Consider the following 20905-nt stretch of genomic DNA (forward strand, 5'->3'; position numbering starts at 1 on the left):
GTATCCAATGCATAGACCCAGGCTTGCCTGGGAGGGGGGGGGGGATGTGAAAGTGGGGATTACATAAGTACATTTAAAAACAACTAGCTGGGCAGGACTGGTGCTCCCCTTTAATCCCAGCACTCGGGAGGCAGACACAGGCGGATCTCTGTGAGTTCGAGGCCAGACCGGTCTAGAAAGTGAGTTCCAGGACAGGCTCCAAAGCTACTAGAAAAACCATTTTAAAAGGAACAATTAACAATTATATTGATTGTATAAGTATATTCTTATTGTCTGTATCAGAAGTATTAAAAAGGCATAATTACAGGGGCTGAGGAGATGGCTCAGTGGGCAAGCATGAGGACCTAAGTTCAAGCCCAGCACTCGTACAGAGAGAGAATGGTGGTGTGCACCTCGATCCAAGGACTGGGGAGACAAAGATAAATTTTGGGCATGACTCAGTTAACTTTAGTGAGAGATGTCTAAAAAAAAATACAGTGGAGAGCAACTGAAGAAGACACCTGTGCTGAACTCTGGCTTCGACACAAATGCAAACATACTTGCACATACACAGGAGCTAGTGCACACACATACATACACACAAGCATAATTAGAAGCCTGACTGCATACCTACTCTGCAACCTAAAATATTGAGGCATTGAAGGTGAAAATCATCTCTAAAAGTCCTCCTGGATAGAAAGATTATAAAAGCAGATTACATGGCCCAGTTCTGTGTTGTTCAAACCCTAAATTCTCCACTTAAACTAGATCTATTTCCTCCTTACTTTTCTCAATTCCATAAATGCCATTAATCTACATTTTTTTTTTCAAGATAGTGTTTCTCTTTATAGCTGTCCTGGCTGTCCTGGAACTCACTTTGTAGACCAGGCTGGCCTTGAACTCACTGAGGTCCAACTTCTCTGCCTCCCAGTTGCTGGGATTAAAGGCGTGCGTCACCACTGCCTGGCTCATGCATCTAGATCTTAATCAAGTAAACTGAACATCATGCCCAGTACTTTGCCTTCCCCTCTGTCCAACACACCTTTTGATATGTTTCAAAAATATACAGCTCAATCGCAGGCCACACCTGCCCAAATGACTGGGTAGGCCACTTGCGGCCCTTCTCCATTCTCTCTGTTCCCCCCAAACCCAATGGTTGGGTCACCCCTAGCACTGCGACAGACCATCTCCTGCTGGCCTCCCCCCACCCCCAACCACCCCCCCCCCCCCCCCCGCCCCCGTGAACACACAAGGTAAGCAGGCCATAGGATCTTCTCTGAAAATCCAGAAAAGAAACAGAAAGCAAGGAACAAAACACTCACCCACCAAAGACAAACCCAGAAATCAGAACCTATAATCACCACAAACCCAGATGCCTAGACACCAATATAAAAGCACAATCAATAAAAGCCAGGGCACTATGTCTCCACCAGAGCACAGCCACGCTACCACAGCGGGTCCCAAACATTCCAACACTATTGAAGCATAAGAAAAAGACCTTAAAACCACAGTATCCAGACAATAGAGATCCTTAAAGAGGAAACAAAGAAACCCCTTAAAGAAATCAAGGAAAACATAAACAATTGGAGAAAATGAATAACTCCCTTAAAGAAAGAAAAACAAACAAACAAACAAACAAACAAAAAACACTTGAAGGAAACAAATAAAACTGTTCAAGGCCTGAAAGTGGAAATATAAGCAATAAAGAAAACACAAACTGAGAGAATTCTGGAAATGAAAAGTTTAGGAATTCAAACAGGAACTACAGAGGCAAGCTTCACCAACAGAACACAAGAGATGGAGGAGAGAATCTCAGACATTGCAAATACGATGAAAGAAATACATACATCAGTCAAAGAAAATTTTAAGTCTAAAAAATTACACAAAATATCCAGGAGACCTGGGACATTATGAAAAGACGAAACCTAAGAATAATAGGAATAGAAGAAGAATCCCAGCTCAAAGTTCCAGAAAATATTTTTAACAAAATCATACAGAATAGTCCTAACCTACCGAAGGAGATGCCTATAAAAGTACAAGAAGCTTACAGAACACCAAATAGATTGGACCAGAAAAGAAGTTCCCTTGCCATATTATAATCAAAATACTAAACATACAAAACAAAGAAAGGTGTTGAAAGTGGGGAAAGACCAAGTAACATATAAATGCAGAATTACATTATTACCTATCAGAATTACACCTGACTTCTCAGTGGAGACTTTAAAAGCCAGAAGGGCCTGGACAGATGTGCTGCAGACCACAGATGCCAGCCCAGACTACTATACCCAGCAAAACTGGGTTTAAGACAAGATAAAGTCAAGTAAAAAATATCTATCAAGAAATCTATCTCTATAGTAGGTGCTAGAAGGAAAATTCCAAACCAGTGTTGATTGAGATTTCTGTCCTGCCCAGTTCCCACAGTTGTTAAGTCCCAAAGAAAACACACAGGGGTCTACATTAATTATAAACTGATTGGCCTAGTAGCTCTGGCTTCTTATTACTCTTATAACTTATTTTAGCCTATAATACTTATCCGTGTTAGCCACATGGCTTGGTACCTTTTTCAGCAAGGCAGTCACATCTTGCTTGCTCTGTAGCTGACTTCCTCTATATCTGGGTGACAACTGCAGACTGATTCTTTCCTCTTCCCAGAACTCTCTTGTTCTCCTTGCCCTGCCTCTACTTCCTGCCTGGTTGCCCCACCTATATACTTCCTTCCTGGCTACTGGCCAATCAGCATTTTATTAAAATATAATTGAGAGAATACAGAAAATTGTCCCTCACCACTTCGCCCCCCCCCCAAAAAAAAAAACAAGAACTCTGACTCAAATCTCCTTTTTCCTGACCATTATCCACAAAAACTTGTAACCAAAATTCTAAAAAAAGGCAAATATCTTCTCAGCACTCACAAAACTTTCTCCAAAATTGACTATATACTTGGACACAAAGCAAGTTTTAATAGATGCAAGAAAATTGAAATAACCCCCTGTATCTTATCAGATCACCATGAATTAAAGTTGGATTTCAATAACATAAACAGAAAGCTTACAAACTCGGGGCCGGAGAGATGGCTCAGAGGGTAAGAGTACTGACTGCTCTTCCTGAGTCCTGAGTTCGATTGCCAGCAACCACATGGTGGCTCACAGCCATCTGTAATGAGGTCTGGTGCCCTCTTCTGGCCTGCAGGCATAGAAGTGAGTTAGAGTCCTTCAGTTTCCACATTCTTCTTCCTCTGTGTGTGTCTGTATGCTCCTAGAAGACCTCCTAAGATCTCCCTGGGAGCCCGGCAATGGCCAGCACTCGGGAGGCAGAGGCAGGCGGATCTCTGTGAGTTCGAGACCAGCCTGGTCTACAGAGCTAGTTCCAGGACAGGAACCAAAGCCACAGAGAAACCCTGTCTCGAAAAACCAAAAAAAAAAAAAAAAAAAAAAAAAAAGTTTACAAACTCATGGAAACTGAACAACTCTCTATACTGAATGGAAAATGAGTCAAGACAGAAATGAAGAAATTAAAAACTTTTAGAATTCAATGAAAATTAATACACAACAAACCCCAACTTATGGAACACAATGAAAGCAGTACTAAGATAAAAGTTCATATCATTAAGTGCCAAATTAAAAAAAAATCGAAGAGATCTCATACAAGCAACTTAACAGCACACCTGTTCTAGAATAAAAAGAAATAACCACACCCAAGAGGAAGAGTTGGCAAGAAATACTCAAATTGAGGACTGAAGTCAATAAAATAGAAATGAAGGGAACAATAAAAAGAATCAATGAAACAGAGTTGATTCTTTGAGAAAATCAACACAATAGACAAACCCTTATCCAAACTAACTGAAAAATGGAGAATATCCAAATTAATAAAATCAAAATTTAAAACGGGAACATAACAACATATGAATCCAGAGGAAATCCAGAGAATCATAAGAACATACTTTAAAAACCTGGAAAAGGAAATGGATAACTGTCTCGATAGGTACAACTTCCCAAATGTAAATCTAGGTCAGTTAAACAACCTAAATAGACCTATAGCCCCTTAGTGAAATAGAAGCAGTCTTTAAAAATCTCCCAACCAAAAAATGGGGGGGGGGCAGGGCCAGATGGTTTTAATGCAGAATTCTATCAGACTTTCAAAGAAGAATTTCTATTCTATTGATTTCAGCCCTCCATTTGATTATTTCCTGCCATCCACTCCACTTTTTTGTTCTAGAGCTTTCAGGTGTGATGTTAAGTTGCAAGGCTTCCAGTGGTGGGAATGGGTTCCCTTAGGTTGAGTTCTTGGCCTAGGGGTTCCTGAAGGTCACTCTCTGAAATTTGACAGTGGGACCCCATTGCTGAGGACTACAACCACACAGCTTATTGAACATAGGGAGACTGAGCTGGTGCCTGCCTGGAGCCTTCACCCCACATTCTAGTCTCTTTGGTATGCAAGAGTACTCTCTGCAGGCTATAGAAACCTGGACACCAACCCAGCCACCAAACCTTCCACCTACAATCTGTCCTGCCTGCAAGATGTACTGCGACAATGCTGGCTTAAAACTTGTGGAAGTAGCCAACTAATGTCTTGTTTAACTTGGGACCCACATGGCAAGAGGGAGCCCATGCCCTATACTTCCTGGATTGTCAGGAACTGGAAACTGGGATAGCCCAGAGACCCAGTGTAGAACCAAACGCTACTGGCTGGCAGGCAGGCAGGCAGGCAGGCAGGCAGGCAGGCAGGCAGGCAGGCAGGAAGGAAGGGAGGGAGGGAAATGAGTCCTAGCAATATTCTGTTATACTCATAGATGGGTGTGTCTTGTCCAATTGTCACCATTGAAGCTGGAGTGGGGTACATGAAGTGTGATTCTAATCAGTCTTAACAATAAACACTCAGAGTCACATATCGAGAAAGAAAGCTGAAAGATCAGAGAAGAAAAGCAGCCAGTCACTAGAGAGATTTTACCTTTATGAATTCTCAGACCAAATGGAGCAGATCCTGTCTCTATGGATCCTCAGACTGAATGGGCAAGATCCTGTCTCTACCTCCTGATTGTGCTGGGATTAAAGGCGTGAGCCTCCCAAGTGCTGGGATCAAAAACATGAACCCCAAGTGCTAAGATTACAGGTGTGTGCCACCACTGCCTGGCCTCTATGGTTAACTAGAGGCTACCTCTGCCCTCTTCTCCAGGCAAGTTTTGTCAGAACACAAACAAAATATCACACAACAGGTGCAGAGAACCAAGGCCAGACCTTATGAGGAGAGTCTAAATCAGAGATTTCCATCAGCCTGGGAGCTTGAGGAAGAAGGGGAAGAAAGACTGTTAACACAGAGGGGGTGAAGGACACCAGGACCACTGACTGAATCAAGCAGTGCTCGTATGGGCTCACAGAGCCTGAAGTGGCAAGCATGCAGCCTGCAAAGGTCTACACCAGGTCCTCTGCATATGTTATGGCTCTTGGCCTGCTGTTCTTGTAGGACTCCCAACACTAGGAGTCGGTATGTGACCTCTTTGGCCTGCTCTTGGGACTCTTTTCCTATTAGGTTGCCTTGTTCAGCCTCTATATGAGGACTTTTGCCTTGTCCTATTGTATCTTGGGTGTGTGTGTGTGTGTGTGTGTGTGTGTGTGTGTGTGTGTGTGTGTTGTCTCTTGGAAGTGCTCTTTTCTGAAGGGAAACAGGGGAGTGGATCTGCAGGAGAGGGGATGTGGGAAGGTATGGGCGGAGTGGAAGGAGGAGAAACTCTAGTCAGGATGTATGGTACAAGGAAAGAATCTATTCTCAACTTGAAAAAGAAAGAGATTACATTTTGAGAGTCCATGGTTTACTGTAGTAGTTTGGTTGTTCGATTTTTTTTTACTATGAGGCCGTTAAAAAAATGCCAAGGAAAGTTGGGGAGGGAGGCGGATACAGGAAATAAACCAGAGTACACAGGTAGTCATGGAGGTTTTTACTCTGAAACAGAAAATCATGGCAAAATTAATGTCCAATGCCTTTCCCAAGTGAAATAATACAGCCTAAACTCAGCATTATGAACAGGGAGCTGGTCTAGAATTTGAAAGGCAAGTTTACTGAAAAAAAGGAAGAGGAAAAGAATACATTTATGATAAGAGAAAAGAAAACAGGGCTGGAGAGATGGCTCAGTGGTTAAAAGCATTGCCTGCTCTTCCAAAGGTCCTGAGTTCAATTCCCAGCAACTATATGGTGGCTCACAACCATCTGTAATGAGGTCTGGTGCCCTCTTCAGGCCTGCACGCAGACAGAATATTGTATACATAATAAATAAATAAACAAATAAATATTAAAGAAAATTATTAATAAAAAAGAAAAGATGATGAAGAGGAACACGAAGAGAATGACATTTAAATCCCTCCAGGCAGTCTTTTACCTTCTAGAAAAGTAAAATTTAGGAAAACTATCATCTACAATAGAGCAATAGGTAACATGTCTTTTCTGTCAACCAAACATATGGATTTAATTAAAACACTTGATGAATTCTTTCTTAATTAAATCATTTGAAGTGGGAAGACTCATTTCTAACCTAGATCTTTTGAGGTGGGAAGATCCACCTTTAATCTGGGCCACACCTTCTGTTGTCGGCTATAGAAAGAACACGGAAGAAGGAAGCTTGCTCACTTTGCCTGCTTGCTCTTATTCTCCATGGCAAATTCATTCTTTCACTAGCATTGGAGCCTACTTCTTCAGGATTCCAATTTATACTAAAACGTGCCTGAGACATCCAGTCTTTCAGACTGAACAACTACTGAATCGTTAGACCTTCCATTGGTAGACAGACATTGTTGGATCACAGCCTGTAAGCCAGTCTAATACGTCCCCTTTCCAAAGAGACAGACAGACAGAAGGATGGATGACTCATTCTACCAGTTCTATCTTCTAGAGAACCCTGACTAGTACAGGTAATATTTGCCATAAATATTATCTACAAATAGTTTTTTTTTTTTTTTTTTTTTGAGACAGGGTTCTCCATAGCTTTTGGTTCCTGTTCTGGAACTAGCTCTTGCAGACCAGGCTGGTCTCAACTCACAGAGATCCACCTGCCTCTGCCTACCTAGTGCTGGGATTAAAGGCGTGTGCCACCACCACCCAGCTTACAAATAGTTTTAATATAAATTATTGGATCAAGTCAATGGCCCTTTTTTACAATATTATATAGTAATTTGCCAAAACATTTGTAATTTTTCTTTGGAATGTTTGTAAGACATTAATTAGAGTGAGGTTTTCAAACCTAAGAACTAAACAACAGTGGGTTTATCTTAAAATTTAACTTTTTGCCCATGGTGGTCCATTCCTATAACCCAGCACTCTAGAGGCTGAAGTAAGATCACAAGGCAAAGTAAGCCTAGGCATATAGTAAAACTATCCCAAACAACAATACAATTTTTTAAATTAAACCACTATTTTTTCTTAATAGTTTTTACCTTTCTTCCTTCTTTTGTTTCTTTTTGTTTTTTTCTTTTTCTTCCTTTTTTGCCTTCCTCTCTCCTTTCCTCCCTCCCTCCCTTCTTCCTTCCTTTTTTTTTTTAAAATTCAAGTCGAATCACAATCTATGGCTATCCTTTCCCTCAAGGCCTAAAATACAGCAGGAATTTTCTAAATGCGAAGACTCGAAAGTACCACTAGATGGAGCAAGAACAAAAGACATCTGCAAGTGAGGCGTTGGGGGGGGGTTGGGGGCTAATCTTAGAGGATTTGAGGAGCTCAAGGTCAGCCTTGAAACCCAGGCTGTAGCTCAGTAGGAAGTGTTTGCTGAGCTTGAGAAGTCCAGCACAACAGAAACCTGCACACCTATGATACCTGCACTCAGGAAATAGAGTTCAAGATCATCCCCTTACTAAACGGCAAGTTTGAGGCCCGACTGAATTACTTGGGACTCTTTCTTTAAAGGGGGAAATGGAGGATAGCGGCCATTTTAAGTGCTACCAATTCCATTCCTGCTTGACCGGTGTGCTTAGCGAGTTCCAGACTGCCCAAGGCTACAGTCTGAGACCTTGGATTTAAAAAGTTAAAAAACAGTTGTTATACCGAGAACGTGTAAAAGGGATTGCCACCCGAATTCCACACTTCCCACACCAGTGCTCTTCTCAAAAATGCTAGCAAATTCTTAGAGAACATTACAATAAAGCAGAATTGTAGGTCTTAAAACCCTTCCCATTTTTGTACGTAGAATGCTTGTGTATGTGAGCGCAGGTGTTCTCAGTATCTTAGGACAGAAACTTGGTTGATCTTTGCTGCTTATGCCAGCCCACACTTCCACTGCCACTTCCTTCCATTAGAGCATGGCCTGATGGGATCTTAGGCCTGTACTACCACCCCCAGCCTCACTGGGGCTCTGGGGACTGGAACTCAGCCCTCACACTTAAACAGAAAGTATTTTACCCACTGAACCACCTCTCCAGACCCATACTTTATACTTACACACACCATCACATATATGTGCTGCTGTCTGTGTGTGTGTCTGTATGCTGCGCTTTTTTGTTTGTTTTGTCTGGGTACTGAACCCAGAACTCTTGACATGCTGGGTAAGCTGTCTATCTCTTGAGCTACAATCCAAATCTTTTTCCCAATCTTTTGTAAAGTAATACTAAGAAATATGTTAGCTGCAAGGGGTCTGTTTCAGGTGAGTTGCTATATGCATAGAGCACACATTACAGACACAACCCACTTTATCTCCTCGATGCTTTTATACATAGGCTGGCTACCATCTCGGAATTGTACTCCCAAGTAAGGCAAGGTACTGCTTTGGAATGGAAGCCTCACAGACATGGAGCTACTTTGGGGGAATTGGCGGGCTAACCTAGACCAGTACTCTTCTTTTGGTGGACTTTTACTTGCACCATCATTGCCCTGCTGGAAAAGAAACCAAACTCAATGTGTGAAGACTGGCGGGAGAAGAGGGCATTCTATTCCTCAGCTTAATGTTTTGCATCCAAAGACAAAAGCAAAATTTTAGTTTAGAAAACGACTAGATTTTCTAATTCTTCACACAATGTTTAAGGACCTCATACACAAAAGAAATTATCCTGGGCTGGAGAGATGGCTCAGTGGTTAAGAGCATTGCCTGCTCTTCCAAAGGTCCTGAGTTCAATTCCCAGCAACCACATGGTGGCTCACAACCATCTGTAATGAGGTCTGGTGCCCTCTTCTGGCCTGCAGACATGCACACAGACAGAATATTGTATACATAATAAATATTAAAAAAAAAGAAATTATCCTATAGGACGGAAATACCCAAGACTACGGAGCAGCAGGACCTGAAGTTTAAGGACTTGATTCGCTGCTAGTTCAGGGCAGCCAAGTGCAGCAAGAGCTGCGGGGTAGACACGTGACTGGAATACAAAAGACCGACGTTGGGAGTGAAGGCAAACAGCACGGTTCGGCTGCCACCTGACTCATTTCCCACTCCGGCCATGAGCACACACCTTGGCCCCATCCCTCTGGGTAACGGGTGCTAGAGGCCCGCTCTGCAGCAGGACGTTTCCCCTGCGGGAGTGGGGGTTGTAGGAGCCGAGCTCTGGGTGTACTTCCTACAGCTCAGGGAAGCCACCGAACACGGACCAGCTCCGTTACTGTGCTTGCGGCGGTGTCCGGGCCTGGCCCCAGCACCTGATACTCCGCGGCTGACAGAGACGAACTCTTCGCGGCGGCAGCGGAGTCCGGGGAACTCCAGGCCAACCGCGGCCTCAAGGCGGGTGCAGGGCTGGGCGGCTCGGGGCCGCAAGGTTCTAGGCTGACGCGCTTTGCGCTGGCATTTTTTTGTGGTTGAGAACGACGCGACGATATGCTGAGAGGCCTGAACTTTTTCTGGCCCGCTGAAAGCCAGCGAGAAAAACAGCGGGCGACGCTAAAAGAACAACACCTACAGCTCCAGTTTTTAGGGTTAGAAGAGGCGCGCGCCGCACGTCCGCCCGGCGGGACGCCCTTAAATACCCGGGTCAGCGCGCGCGCTGATTGGTCGGCGTCCAACTCGCGCTCGCGCTCTCCCCCCCCCCCTTTAACCCCACCCTCTTCTACCCCCACCCCACCTCCCCTTTCCCTTTCCCCGCCTCTTTTTTTCCTAGGCGTTCTCTCTCAAAAAATAAAATAAAACTGGGCGGTGGTGGAGCAATCCCAGCACTGAGGAGGCAGAGGCAGATGGAGCTTTTTGAGTTCGAGGCCAGCCTGGTCTAAAAGCGCTAGTGTCTGGACAGGCGCCAAAGCTACACAGAGAAACCCTGTCTCGGAAATAAACAAACAAACATATGAAAAAATAAATAAAACGTCCAATTTCCTGCTGTGAGCACAAACCACACACACACACACACACACAGGTTTGCGAACATCACTGAGACTTGGCCTCTGAAAAACATCAGAGGTGATATGAGTGATATTTTCACTAACACCCCTCCCCCCAAACCCAGCCACCCCTGCCGCGCGGCATGCTGGCATAAATCTTTAATCCCAGCAGTTGAGAGACAGGCAGGGGATCTAGGAGTTTGAGGCTACCCTGTTCTACATAGTTAGGTCCAGAAAGAAAAAGGAACTAGAAGAGTTGAGGGTAGAGGCACAAGCCTATAATCCCAGCAATTAGGATGCTGGGGCAGGAGGTCAGCAGTTCAAGGGCTGCAAATAGTTAAAAATCTCCTTTTTTTATTGTTTTGTTTCCAGGTTGAGTTACTTGCCGCCCACCCTTTTCACACCTGAGTTTTGTTTTTCCTCTGCTGTTCTCCACTGGGCAGGGAAGGCTTCTAACCAACTTGGTGTCTACGGATCGATTAGGAGAGCACCACCGTGGATATGGAAGAATACAGAGACGGAAACGTTTCCAAGAGCACCGCTAGTAACGGAAAAAGACAAATTTTGTTGTTGCTATTTTTGTTTTTTTTTGTTTGTTTTGTTTTTTGTTTTTTTTTGGAGACAGGGTTTCTCTATAGCTTTGGAGCCTGTCCTGGAACTAGTTCTTGTAGACCAGGCTGGCCTCAAACTCACAGAGATCCACCTGCCTCTGCCTCCCAAGTGCTGTATTAAAGGCCTGCGCCACCATCGCCCCGCGGAAGACAAAAAATGCATAAATTGGCACGATGGCTCCTGGCTGTAGAATTCAGAACCTAAAAAGGGGGCCCCAGTAACCATAGTTCAGCGGGTAAAGGCACTTAACACCAAGTCTGATAACTTGAGTTCCATCTCTGGGACCCACGCAGGGTCCTACTAATAAGTAAACAAACAAACAAACATGTTAGAAACAAACAAATAACAAAAAAAAAAAAAAAACAGAAGACTTGTAAGAGATGCTGTCTGCTCAGGCCCTGCTTGCAGAGCTCTCTCTAGCAGCTAGCTACACCGTATACAAAGACCAGTGGGGAACATAGAAATTGTTCATCCTTAGGCTGGAGAGATGGCTCAGCAGTTAAGAGCATTGCCTGCTGTTCCAAAGGTCCTGAGTTCAATTCCCAGCAACCACATGGTGGCTCACAACCATCTGTAATGAGGTCTGGTGCCCTCTTCTGGCCTGTAGGCATACACGAAACAGAATATTGTATACATGATAAATAAATATTTAAAAAAAGAAAGAAAGAAATTGTTCATCCTTGAAGTGAACCCAGAGTCTTGTGTCCCTTCCAGCTCCCTGTGGTACCCCTGAGTGACTGTGTTTGCCACAGCACCTAATATCAGTCAAGGTACACAGCCTCAGGGGCTTAGGAACTCACTCAGTGGACCAGATTGACCTTGAATTTGCTTCAATCCTCCAGCCTTTGCTCCCCTTGAGTGTACAAGCAACTGGGTAAGCCACCACACCCAACTTCTAAGACATTTAAATTCCAACCATTTCTTAAACCCAATCCCGAGCCAAACCTCTCAGTGCCGGGGCTGGAGAGATGGCTCAGAGGTTAAGGGCATTGCCTGCTCTTCCAAAGGTCCTGAGTTCAATTCCCAGCAACCACATGGTGGCTCACAACCATCTGTAATGAGGTCTGGTGCCCTCTTCTGGCCTGCAGACATACACACATACAGAATATTGTACACATAATAAATAAATAAAATATTCAAAAAGAAAAAAAAAAACCTCTCAGTGCCTTCCTTAAGCACGGGCTTGTATTGGACCCTGTGATCATTTTACGGTTAAGTACACTAAATCTACCCTTTGCTAGAATGGAAATTTAGCGTTGAATGCTACATTTCTTACTAGACTTGTGGGCTTTGGTTTGCTTTGCTTTTGACAGTTTCTGTATGTTGTGGGGAGTGGAAGAAGCCCCTGACTGAGTGAATGTGACCTTTGACAGGTTACAACCATGACAAAGACCTGTGGATGGCCAAGATCTCAGACCCACGGAAGGCCAAGGTCTCAGACACACAGAAGGCCAAGGTCTCAGACCCATGGCAAATTGGCAAAGCCATTTTCCCATCTGAGCCTGTCACATTCTGATTTTGATCCAAGTAGAAGTGTTTATAGACGTAAAATCCAACTTATATGTGAAAATTAATTGTTGGACCTAAACCCAACACAAAAATAAATCTAATGAACTCAATATACAATAGCTAAACACAATAGCTAAACCCAAACTGAGATTAGATGCCTACTAATTAGACTTAAACCTTAATAACTCACTAACAAAATTATTTGCAAGCGAACTACTAGCTACAGTTTAAAACTCAAAGGATTTGGCAGTACCATCTAGATCCATCTAGAACAGCCTGTTCTATAATCAATAAAGCCAATTATACCTCATCATCCCATGCTAATTCAGCCTATATAGCACCATCTTCAGCAAACCCTAAAAAGGAGCAATCATAAGCAAAAGAATAACCATAAAATCATTAGGTTAAGGTGTAGCCTGTAATATGAGAAGCAATGGGCTGTATTCTCTTAACAAGAACACCCACATTTCCCTTTATGAAACTGAAAGGACTCAGGAGGAGTTAGTAGTAAATGAAGAAAATAGCTAATCTGAATAGAGCAATGGAGTATGCACACACCACCTGTCACCCTCCTCAAATGAGATATAATCACCCGTCAATCAAACTATGAGAGGAGATAAATCATAAGGCAAGCATACATATTCCAAGTGTGCTTGGAATAATCACAGTGTCTCTTAACCTCAATAAAGCATCTGTTCTACACCCAGAGGAATCCTCTTCTTCCTGGATGTTTACATCCTGAGGCTACTCCCCTGCAGAGAACTCCCAGCCACAGAGACTAACTCACCCCTCCACCTATGCAGCACCCAAGAACACTTGAGGTTCTGAGTTGACTACTGGTTCCATTCCACTGGGCGAGCACATCTCTACAGACCCAGCTTTTCTGTATGTCTCTCTGGTTGTCTGTCCTTCTTCCAGTCCCTCACTGACCCTTGTCAGGGTTCCAAGAACCAAACTTTGAGGGAACAGTAGAATGTTGTCCAGGTTAGCCCTGAACATTTAGGTTATAATGAGCCTCCTTAAGTAATAGCCTTAAAGACAGGAAACTCCTGGGTTAGCACTATTGCATTGAATGAGCCCATATTAAATACCTCGAATTATGCATCAGTATTTCTTTTTTTAAATATTTATTTATTATATATACAATATTCTGTCTGTGTGTATGTCTACAGGCCAGAAGAGGGCACCAAGCCTTATTACAGATGGTTGTGAGCTACCATGTGGTTGCAGGGAATTCAACTCAGGACCTTTGGAAGAGCAGGCAATGCTCTTAACCGCTGAGCCATCTCTCCAGCCCCCTATGCATCAGTATTTCTACTATTGTCTCAGCTACAGGTCACCTCAGACCCTAATGTCTACCTAATTAGGTGTTTAATCTTTAGGCACCAAGTCCCATCAGTTTTTGTAATTTCTTTTTAATTCCTATTGTTTATCGTCTTGAGTATAAGAATACAGCACTTTTCATCTGAATTAATAACTTTCTGACTGATCACTGAATCTCTTGAAACTTCCTAGTCCAATTTTATTCTCCAAATTAACACTTCACTCATCTGAATAAATTCCCTGACCTGCCGCAGTTAAGTCTTTGCTGCTCCCCTCTGCCTTGGAGCATTTAACCATAAAGACTGTGATGAGGCAGGATAGGGTAGAGGTTCCTTCATCTAGTATTCTTACTGAGACCATTTCAGATTTAACTAGAATTTGATCTCCTTGAAGGAGAATCCTGAGGAGAATTACCCAACTCTATTCTAGGACCCAAGGTCAAGATGCCCCAACTATCTTATCTTAAGCTTCTGTTGAACTGCTAGCTCGTGCAAACCTCCCCCTCCAGCTAATCACTTTATCTTAGTTTCTTGCACAGAAACCTCTCCAGCTAACTCATCTTAGCTTTTGTTGAACTGCTTGCTTGTGCAAACCCCCCCCCCCCAGCTAACCGCTTATCTTAGCTTCTGTAGAACTGCTTGCTTACTCAAAACCTCCCCTACAACTACAGGTCCTGGGTTTTGCTTTCCTAAACCTCACTCTCAGGACCAAATACCTGAGTGTCATCCCAGCCAGCTGGCATAAAGAATTTCAGTTGGCTGTAAACTATCCGAATGGTCATCTATGCTGGGCTGTAACAAGACTTTCATTTGTTAGCCTTAAATTACCTTCTGGCTAGAACCCTCCTCTTCATTCTAGTAAATATGCTTTTTCCTTGCCCCTGGCCTGGGTTCTAGTCGTGGGCAGGGCATTTTTCCTTGGCCCTCTTCACCCTGCATTAAACTTCAATAACCTTACATCTTATTCATTTCACATAGAAAATTTTAAGGTAGGTGCAGTGGTCTAGACTTGTGAAGTCAACACTCAGAAGGTGAAGGCAAGAGGTTCAAGACCAGCTGGGGATACAAGTCTGGCAAGCACTCCCATACTAAGACAGTCTTGTCAAAAATAAATAAATGGAACATGTACATTGCTCTCTTTCTGAGAAAAAAAAAATCAAGACTACTGCTTCCCATAAAAGCATTTAACTTGCCGGGTGGTGGTGGCGCACGCCTTTAATCCCAGCACTCCGGAGGCAGAGGTGCTGGGAGCCGATTTGAGTGGCTGCCATTACAAGATGGCATTTGGCCCCAGCCTCGCTTGATAAATAACTCCATATTAAGGTTGCAGTTCTTCCACCAGAAAACAGGATGAGTTGTTATGATCTAGCTGCCCACACTCCCCCTGACCGGCAGGGGAACTTCCTTGTGGTCTGTAATTGACAAGGATGTTTGTTTTCTTTCCAGCCAGTGGGTCTCCAGAGAAGCAATTGAAGTATCAAAGGTTGCTAGGCAGACTCCCTATATAAGCAGCTGCAGCTCAGCGCTTGGGGGGGCCCCTCGCTTCTGCTCTCCCTATAACCAAGAGGCTCCAGTAAAGCGTGATTTGGGAAGAATTCTTGTCTGGTGGCTGTTCCTTCCTGCTGGCCAGGGAGTTCGCAGCAAAGAGGCGGGTGGATCTCTGTGAGTTCGAGACCAGCCTGGTCTACAAGAGCTAGTTCCAGGACAGGCTCCAAAATCACAGAGAAACCCTGTCTGGGGGAGGGGGGAAGCATTTAACTTATTTTTATGGGCAATTAATACCTGTTAGGTCTCAGGAAGTCCATATGTCTAGAAAGGAATTCAAGTTGGACTATAGAAGGATTTTTGGTAGTTAGACAAAAGTCAGCATTCCTCAGGTACTTGTGATAAATGTTTTCTGTCCCCAGGAGTCATTTTCCCCAGCTACTCATCTTCCTTATTGTGTGAAGTGAGGATGTGACCTCTCAAAGATGTGGGTGAGGGGAAGGTTGTTACAGTAGACCTATGGGAGAGAACAGACAGAGCCATCTGGAGGAGTTCAGAGAAGAGAGCGAAGCAGCATAGCACACTGGACATGGCCAGCCTACTGAACTGGCCCAGGAGAAAAAGTGTGGGAGGAGACCAGGAGAGTACAAAGTGAGGGGGCCGAGTGGAAGACCAGGGGAGCTCACGGCCAAAATCGCAGGGTTATATAGAAATGAGAAGCCGTGGGGGGCTGGAGAGATGGCTCAGTGGTTAAGAGCACTGTCTGCTCTTCCAGAGGTCCTGAGTTCAATTCCCAGCAACCACATGGTGGCTCCAAACCATCTGTAATGAGATCTGGCGCCCTCCTCTGGCGTGTGGGTATACATGGAGGCAGAAAGTTGTATAAATAAATAAATAAATAAATAAATAAATAAATAAATAAATCTTAAAAAAAAAGAAATGAGAAGCCGGGGGAAGGGAAGACTGTGACTGGCAACATTTAAGGTAAGGGACGGGTGAGAAGAGCTGAGAGGAGCCAGGGGTACCACGTGAGCCTGGAGGCCAGCATGCTCGTTGGTCTGTTGACAGGTACCAGGGTTCGCCATTCATCTGGAGTTTCTTTTTGGACCTGACACTTAAAAATCTGCAAGAATTGTCCACCCCTGCTCTTTCTCACTCCTTTGCCTCTCTTGTAGACAGCCCTGGCCACGCCCAGTTGGGTTCTCTCTCAGCTTCGGACTTCTCCAGAAGCCTTGGATACTTCCCCCTAATGGAGTGGCCATTTTGGCAGTTTCTTTCCTGTACCCCAAATCTCATACAACTGTGACCATTATTATTACAAAATGAAAAAAAGAATTAAGAAACAAAAGAAGGAAGGACATGACTGCTTCTAGGTTCAGTGCGGGAGAAAGTTTATTGTAGGCAAAAGGGAGACAGAGCCAGAGGCAGAGATAAATGGGAGCATCCAGAGTGGTCATGACCCCGAGCCACGTAAGGAGGGCAAGGGCAAAGGGGAACCAGGTCCAGCAGCCAGGAGGCCCAAGGAGAGGAGAGGTAACCAAAATGGATTATAAAGGGGAGGGCAGATGGGAGGAGAGAAATTTAGGGTAGGGGTGGGGTATGCCATCCAGGAGGGCCCCGTAACAGGCAGGGATAGAGGAATGCCAGAAGAACCTGGCACTCAGTGTCCAGTCTGGTGTGTTAAATAGGCACCTTCGCTATTTGTCCTGGGTTTGAAACCTAACAATTGCACCATTTCCTGCCCTGTTATATTGAGAACCAGGCCCAAAGTCATACGCCTCTAAATTCCAGCCGCCTGGGAGAGTGAAGCCCAGGGATTACAAATTGAAATCCAGCCTGGGCAATGAATGCAACAGGAGAGCCTATCTCGAAATACAAAGTTAAAAAGAGGGCTGGGGATATAGGTCAGTGGTAGGGTGCTTAGCACACATGAGACTCTGAGTCCCAGAACTACCAAAAACATTTTAGGAAAGAAAGTGGCCATCCCAATAACAGAAATGGTTTTTTTTTTTTGTTCTCCCAGAATTAGAATACCCACAGTGTTTTGTTGTGTACACTCAAAAATGTTTTACTCATCATTTTTTGTCTGCATTTCAGAAGCATCTTTGGTGTACTATATTGGGTCCAACTTCTTCAAATTCTGCAGCAGTGATCCACATGTCTTGGAAGGCAGACAAAGATGCAAGAATAGACCCCCCCATCCACACTGATATTTTCCTCTCTGGGGGAGCGATAACCTGCACTGGGGTATTGGCCGGTGCCATCTTTGCCACATCCTTAACCAGTCGCTTGTCTAAACCAGGGAAAGTGGTGGATCCTCCAGCAAGGATAATATTGGAGAAGAAGGCATTCCTGAGATCTGTGTCGCAACTCATGATGCTGCTGAGACACATCTTATCAATGCCAGGCGCGTCAACATTCAGAAGCCTTGGCGAGAAGAGGGCCTCTGGGCAACGGAAGACCTGGTTATGGAGTTTGATAGTCTTCCCATCAGGCAGTGTGTACATTTTCTCTAGGCCAGGTTCCTTGGCCATTTCCTCCTCATAGTTCATCGCCACGTAACAGATATTCTCCTTAATGTCCGTAACAATCTTTCTGTCCCCAGTTCTCAGCAGCATGACACCATCGTCCTTCAACAACATCATGAGGTAGCTGGTGAGGTCGAGTCCCGCCACATCTAGCTGTTTTACACCATGAGGTAGACAGTAACCCTCGAAGACCGGCACACACTGAGTAATCCCAGCACCTGAGTTCAGCACCAGGCCAGTGGTGAAGCCAGCAGCAAAGAGTGCCAACACAGCCTGGACAGACAGATAGAAGGCAGGGACGCCCAGGTTTTCAAAGAACACTTCAGAGATGTGCTGCCGGTCCAGCAGCGGGTTCAGTGCAGGCTCTGTAACCAAGACTGGGCCATCCCTGGGCTTCAGGTTCAGGCTACAGTCATAGATATGTTTCCACATGATCTCCATGTCCCCCCAGGAAGAAATGAGGCCCCGGTCCACCGGATAGCTGGAGGGAGAACAACAAGATACGTAAGGCTTGTGCTTTTGTGGTTGTTGTTAATGGTGGTTTTTAGATTTTATATAAAATCATATATATATGAATTATATACTATAAATATATAATTAATATAGAATAGGATTTATATACATAATATATTATATATTGTATATAAATATATTATATATATTAAATTTGATCGTTCTTGTTTTGATTCAGTCTTACTGCATAGCCCTGGCTAAGCCTAGAATTCAATTTGCAGACCAAGCTGGTCTGGAATTCAGATTCTTGCCTCTGCTTCTGCTGGGATTAAAGGTGTGCTACAGAGACCTTTAATATGTGTCCTCTCTGGTCTGTTTCAGCTAATGTGAGTATTGATCAGTATTGCTTTCTGGTCAACAACAGAAGATAAACGTCAGTAAATGGCTACCTTTCTCTACAGGCATTTTGCTTAGCCAGTTTTTTTTCCTCTTTGGAGAATGTGACTTCAAAAAGTTGGGAAATTTCCACATTCTGGTAGAGTTGTAAATAGTTCAAGAGACCATGCCAAAGCTATAAATTAAGTCACATTCTTAGGCGGACATCTATACATTTGAATACATTTGTGTAAAGAGAACAGAGGTTTTCGTGAGGGGGTTTCTCTCCCTGGTCCTTTCAGGGTGGCTTTAGCTCTGGACTCTCCGCCCTCTCCCACACCCACCCAGGCTGCAGCATCTCCTGGTACCTGATGGACAGGAAGCTCCTGCGCTCCTGAGCTTGGTCACCCACACACAGCTCCAGCGCGCAGTCCACTGCAGTGTTGTGGCCCTTAGCCCGGCCCAGAATGTTCGGGTAAACGAACTGGGGCTCCCGGGTCCCAGCCAGGCCCGCCTTGATCATTCCCGAGCCACTGTCGATCACCACCGGTGGCTGGTAGCCGCTCATGTCGCCGGCGCTGCTGCCTCTGCGGCGTCGGAGCCGCCCCTCCCGGAGGGCCAGCACCCGGAGCCCCGCGTCACAGAAGACCCAGCCACCCGCCGGCCCGTACGGCCGCTTCTCTGGGCTGCACTGCAGCCGCTGGAAACTCGCAAACTGAACACCAGAAAATCAGGCTTCCCTCGCGAAACATATGAAAGCTCACGATTTGCGCGGAACTTTCTAGAAAACTTTAACAAGCTATTTTTTTTTTAATGACTGTCCCAAAGTCCTTGAGTTACCCGGAGTGTTTCTGGGCCATGGGGAGACTGGTGGACACCCTTGAAACCAGGGGATGGCCCGGGAATATTGCAGGAACGCTCAACTTCGGGGGGTGCTGGGGTGTGAAACGAGTTTATGTCCTGTAGGTATCGTAGATAATGCCACGTCTTTTCTGTAGTTTCTAAAGGTGTACGCAATTAAGAGCAGACCGCTTTTGGTTGTTTTGTAAGACATTTTAGCAAGGCTGGCCAGGATAACTCACTAGAATTCCCCTCTTCAGCCTCTGAGTTCTGAGGTGCTTAGCTTCATCCTCTTTCCCAGTCCTCATTTCTTCTTTCCTTCTTTTCCTCTTCTTTTTCATCTTTTTGGATTCTATCTCTAGGTTCTCTGAAGCGAAGCTAATTTTTATTTCCTGGGGTTGATTTTTAGAAATAAGGACTCGTCTGTCAGTTGGTAAGAAAAGAAATTCCTTAGATTATTATGAAGTTCAGTTCGGAAGAAAGTACATTGCGCGGCAAACAGCGTCTTTGGTGTCTGATCTGGCGCATCCCTCATTTAGGGATTTTAAAATTGGCACAAATTAGGACCTTTGGTAAGTATTCGGAAGCAGTATGGGGGAAGAAAATGTGATTTACGTGTCCTCCCACCAGAAGCAGGCCGAGGGGAGGGGACCCCGGCAACTGCACGCCACAGCTTCTCCAGCAGGAGAGTGTAACCTGCCGGAACTGAGACGAAAACCAAGCAAAAGGGCCAGAAACGAGGAGACTCCCCCATACTGCTTCTGAATACTTACCAAAGGTCCTAATTTGTGCCAATTTTAAAATCCCTAAATGAGGAGGTCTCTAGCGGCAGGGATTTGCAAGGAGTTTGCAAACAAGTTCAGACTTTGAAATAGTTTCTTTCAGGACCATTTAGTTAACGATGTGACCCTCCCCCCCCCTTCCTCACTGAAAATTACATAAATCTTAAAACATTTGCAAAGCGTATATGAGAACATCGCATATCAAGAGCCATTCACCAACCCCGGCCAGCTGGGTTTCCGTAGTGTAGTGGTTATCACGTTCGCCTAACACGCGAAAGGTCCCCGGTTCGAAACCGGGCGGAAACACACGCGCTCCTTTTTTCCCTTCTAACTATTGCTTGTTGTCTGGGCTTTTCAAAAGCTAGGCTCTCAAAACCCTGATGACAAATCCTGCAAGGGGCAACTTGCCACCCGGGGAAATACGCTAAGAAATCTGTTTTTACTAAACTATTTTAATGTTGAAAACAAACACCCCGAGAACACCAAGCAAAAAGTACTGATGAGGTGGCTGTTAATCCACCAGCCAAATAAAACCAACTGTTAGCTCTATCGCCTCTGGAACACTTTTGTATTAGCCACTTACTTTTTCCTCTCGAGATTCCGCTTTCCCTTCCATTGCCAAACTGTGTTTTATTCTTAATCTGTATGACAAGTTCACTATATATTTCAGGATTAACCCGTTATCGAAAGGAGCCCGACAAAAGGGTAAAATTAAAAATAAATTTATACTCAGAAATATAAAATAAAG

General features: G+C 44.5%; 1 protein-coding gene and 1 non-coding gene across 2 annotated transcripts; one reads left to right on the plus strand and one right to left on the minus strand.

Moving 5' to 3' along the window:
• Positions 1-16587: 16587 nt before the first annotated feature.
• Actrt3 (actin related protein T3) lies at positions 16588-19899 on the minus strand. Its single transcript, XM_050138441.1, has 2 exons — positions 18904-19899; positions 16588-18188 (listed from the first exon to the last, which is right to left on the minus strand). Exons 1-2 carry the CDS (start codon positions 19101-19103, stop codon positions 17273-17275), a joined length of 1116 nt encoding a protein of 371 aa, XP_049994398.1. The 5' UTR covers positions 19104-19899; the 3' UTR covers positions 16588-17272.
• A 491-nt stretch (positions 19900-20390) lies between these two features.
• On the plus strand, positions 20391-20463 carry Trnav-aac (transfer RNA valine (anticodon AAC)). Its single transcript has one exon. It is a non-coding gene; the product is annotated as a tRNA-Val (tRNA).
• Positions 20464-20905: the final 442 nt, after the last annotated feature.

The sequence above is a fragment of the Alexandromys fortis genome, unplaced genomic scaffold, assembly GCF_014885135.2.
Source record: "Alexandromys fortis isolate MF-2015 unplaced genomic scaffold, M_Fortis_MF-2015_v1.1 scaffold_15, whole genome shotgun sequence".
NCBI lineage: Eukaryota > Metazoa > Chordata > Mammalia > Rodentia > Cricetidae > Alexandromys > Alexandromys fortis.

Bases quoted from the DNA above. Each gene is read 5' to 3' on its own strand.
- Actrt3 (XM_050138441.1), bottom strand. From the start codon at position 19,103: ATGAGCGGCTACCAGCCACCGGTGGTGATCGACAGTGGCTCGGGAATG. The intron at 18,189-18,903 runs GTACCAGGAGAT...TTCTCCCTCCAG, and splicing joins AGGAGCTTCCTGTCCATCAG to CTATCCGGTGGACCGGGGCC.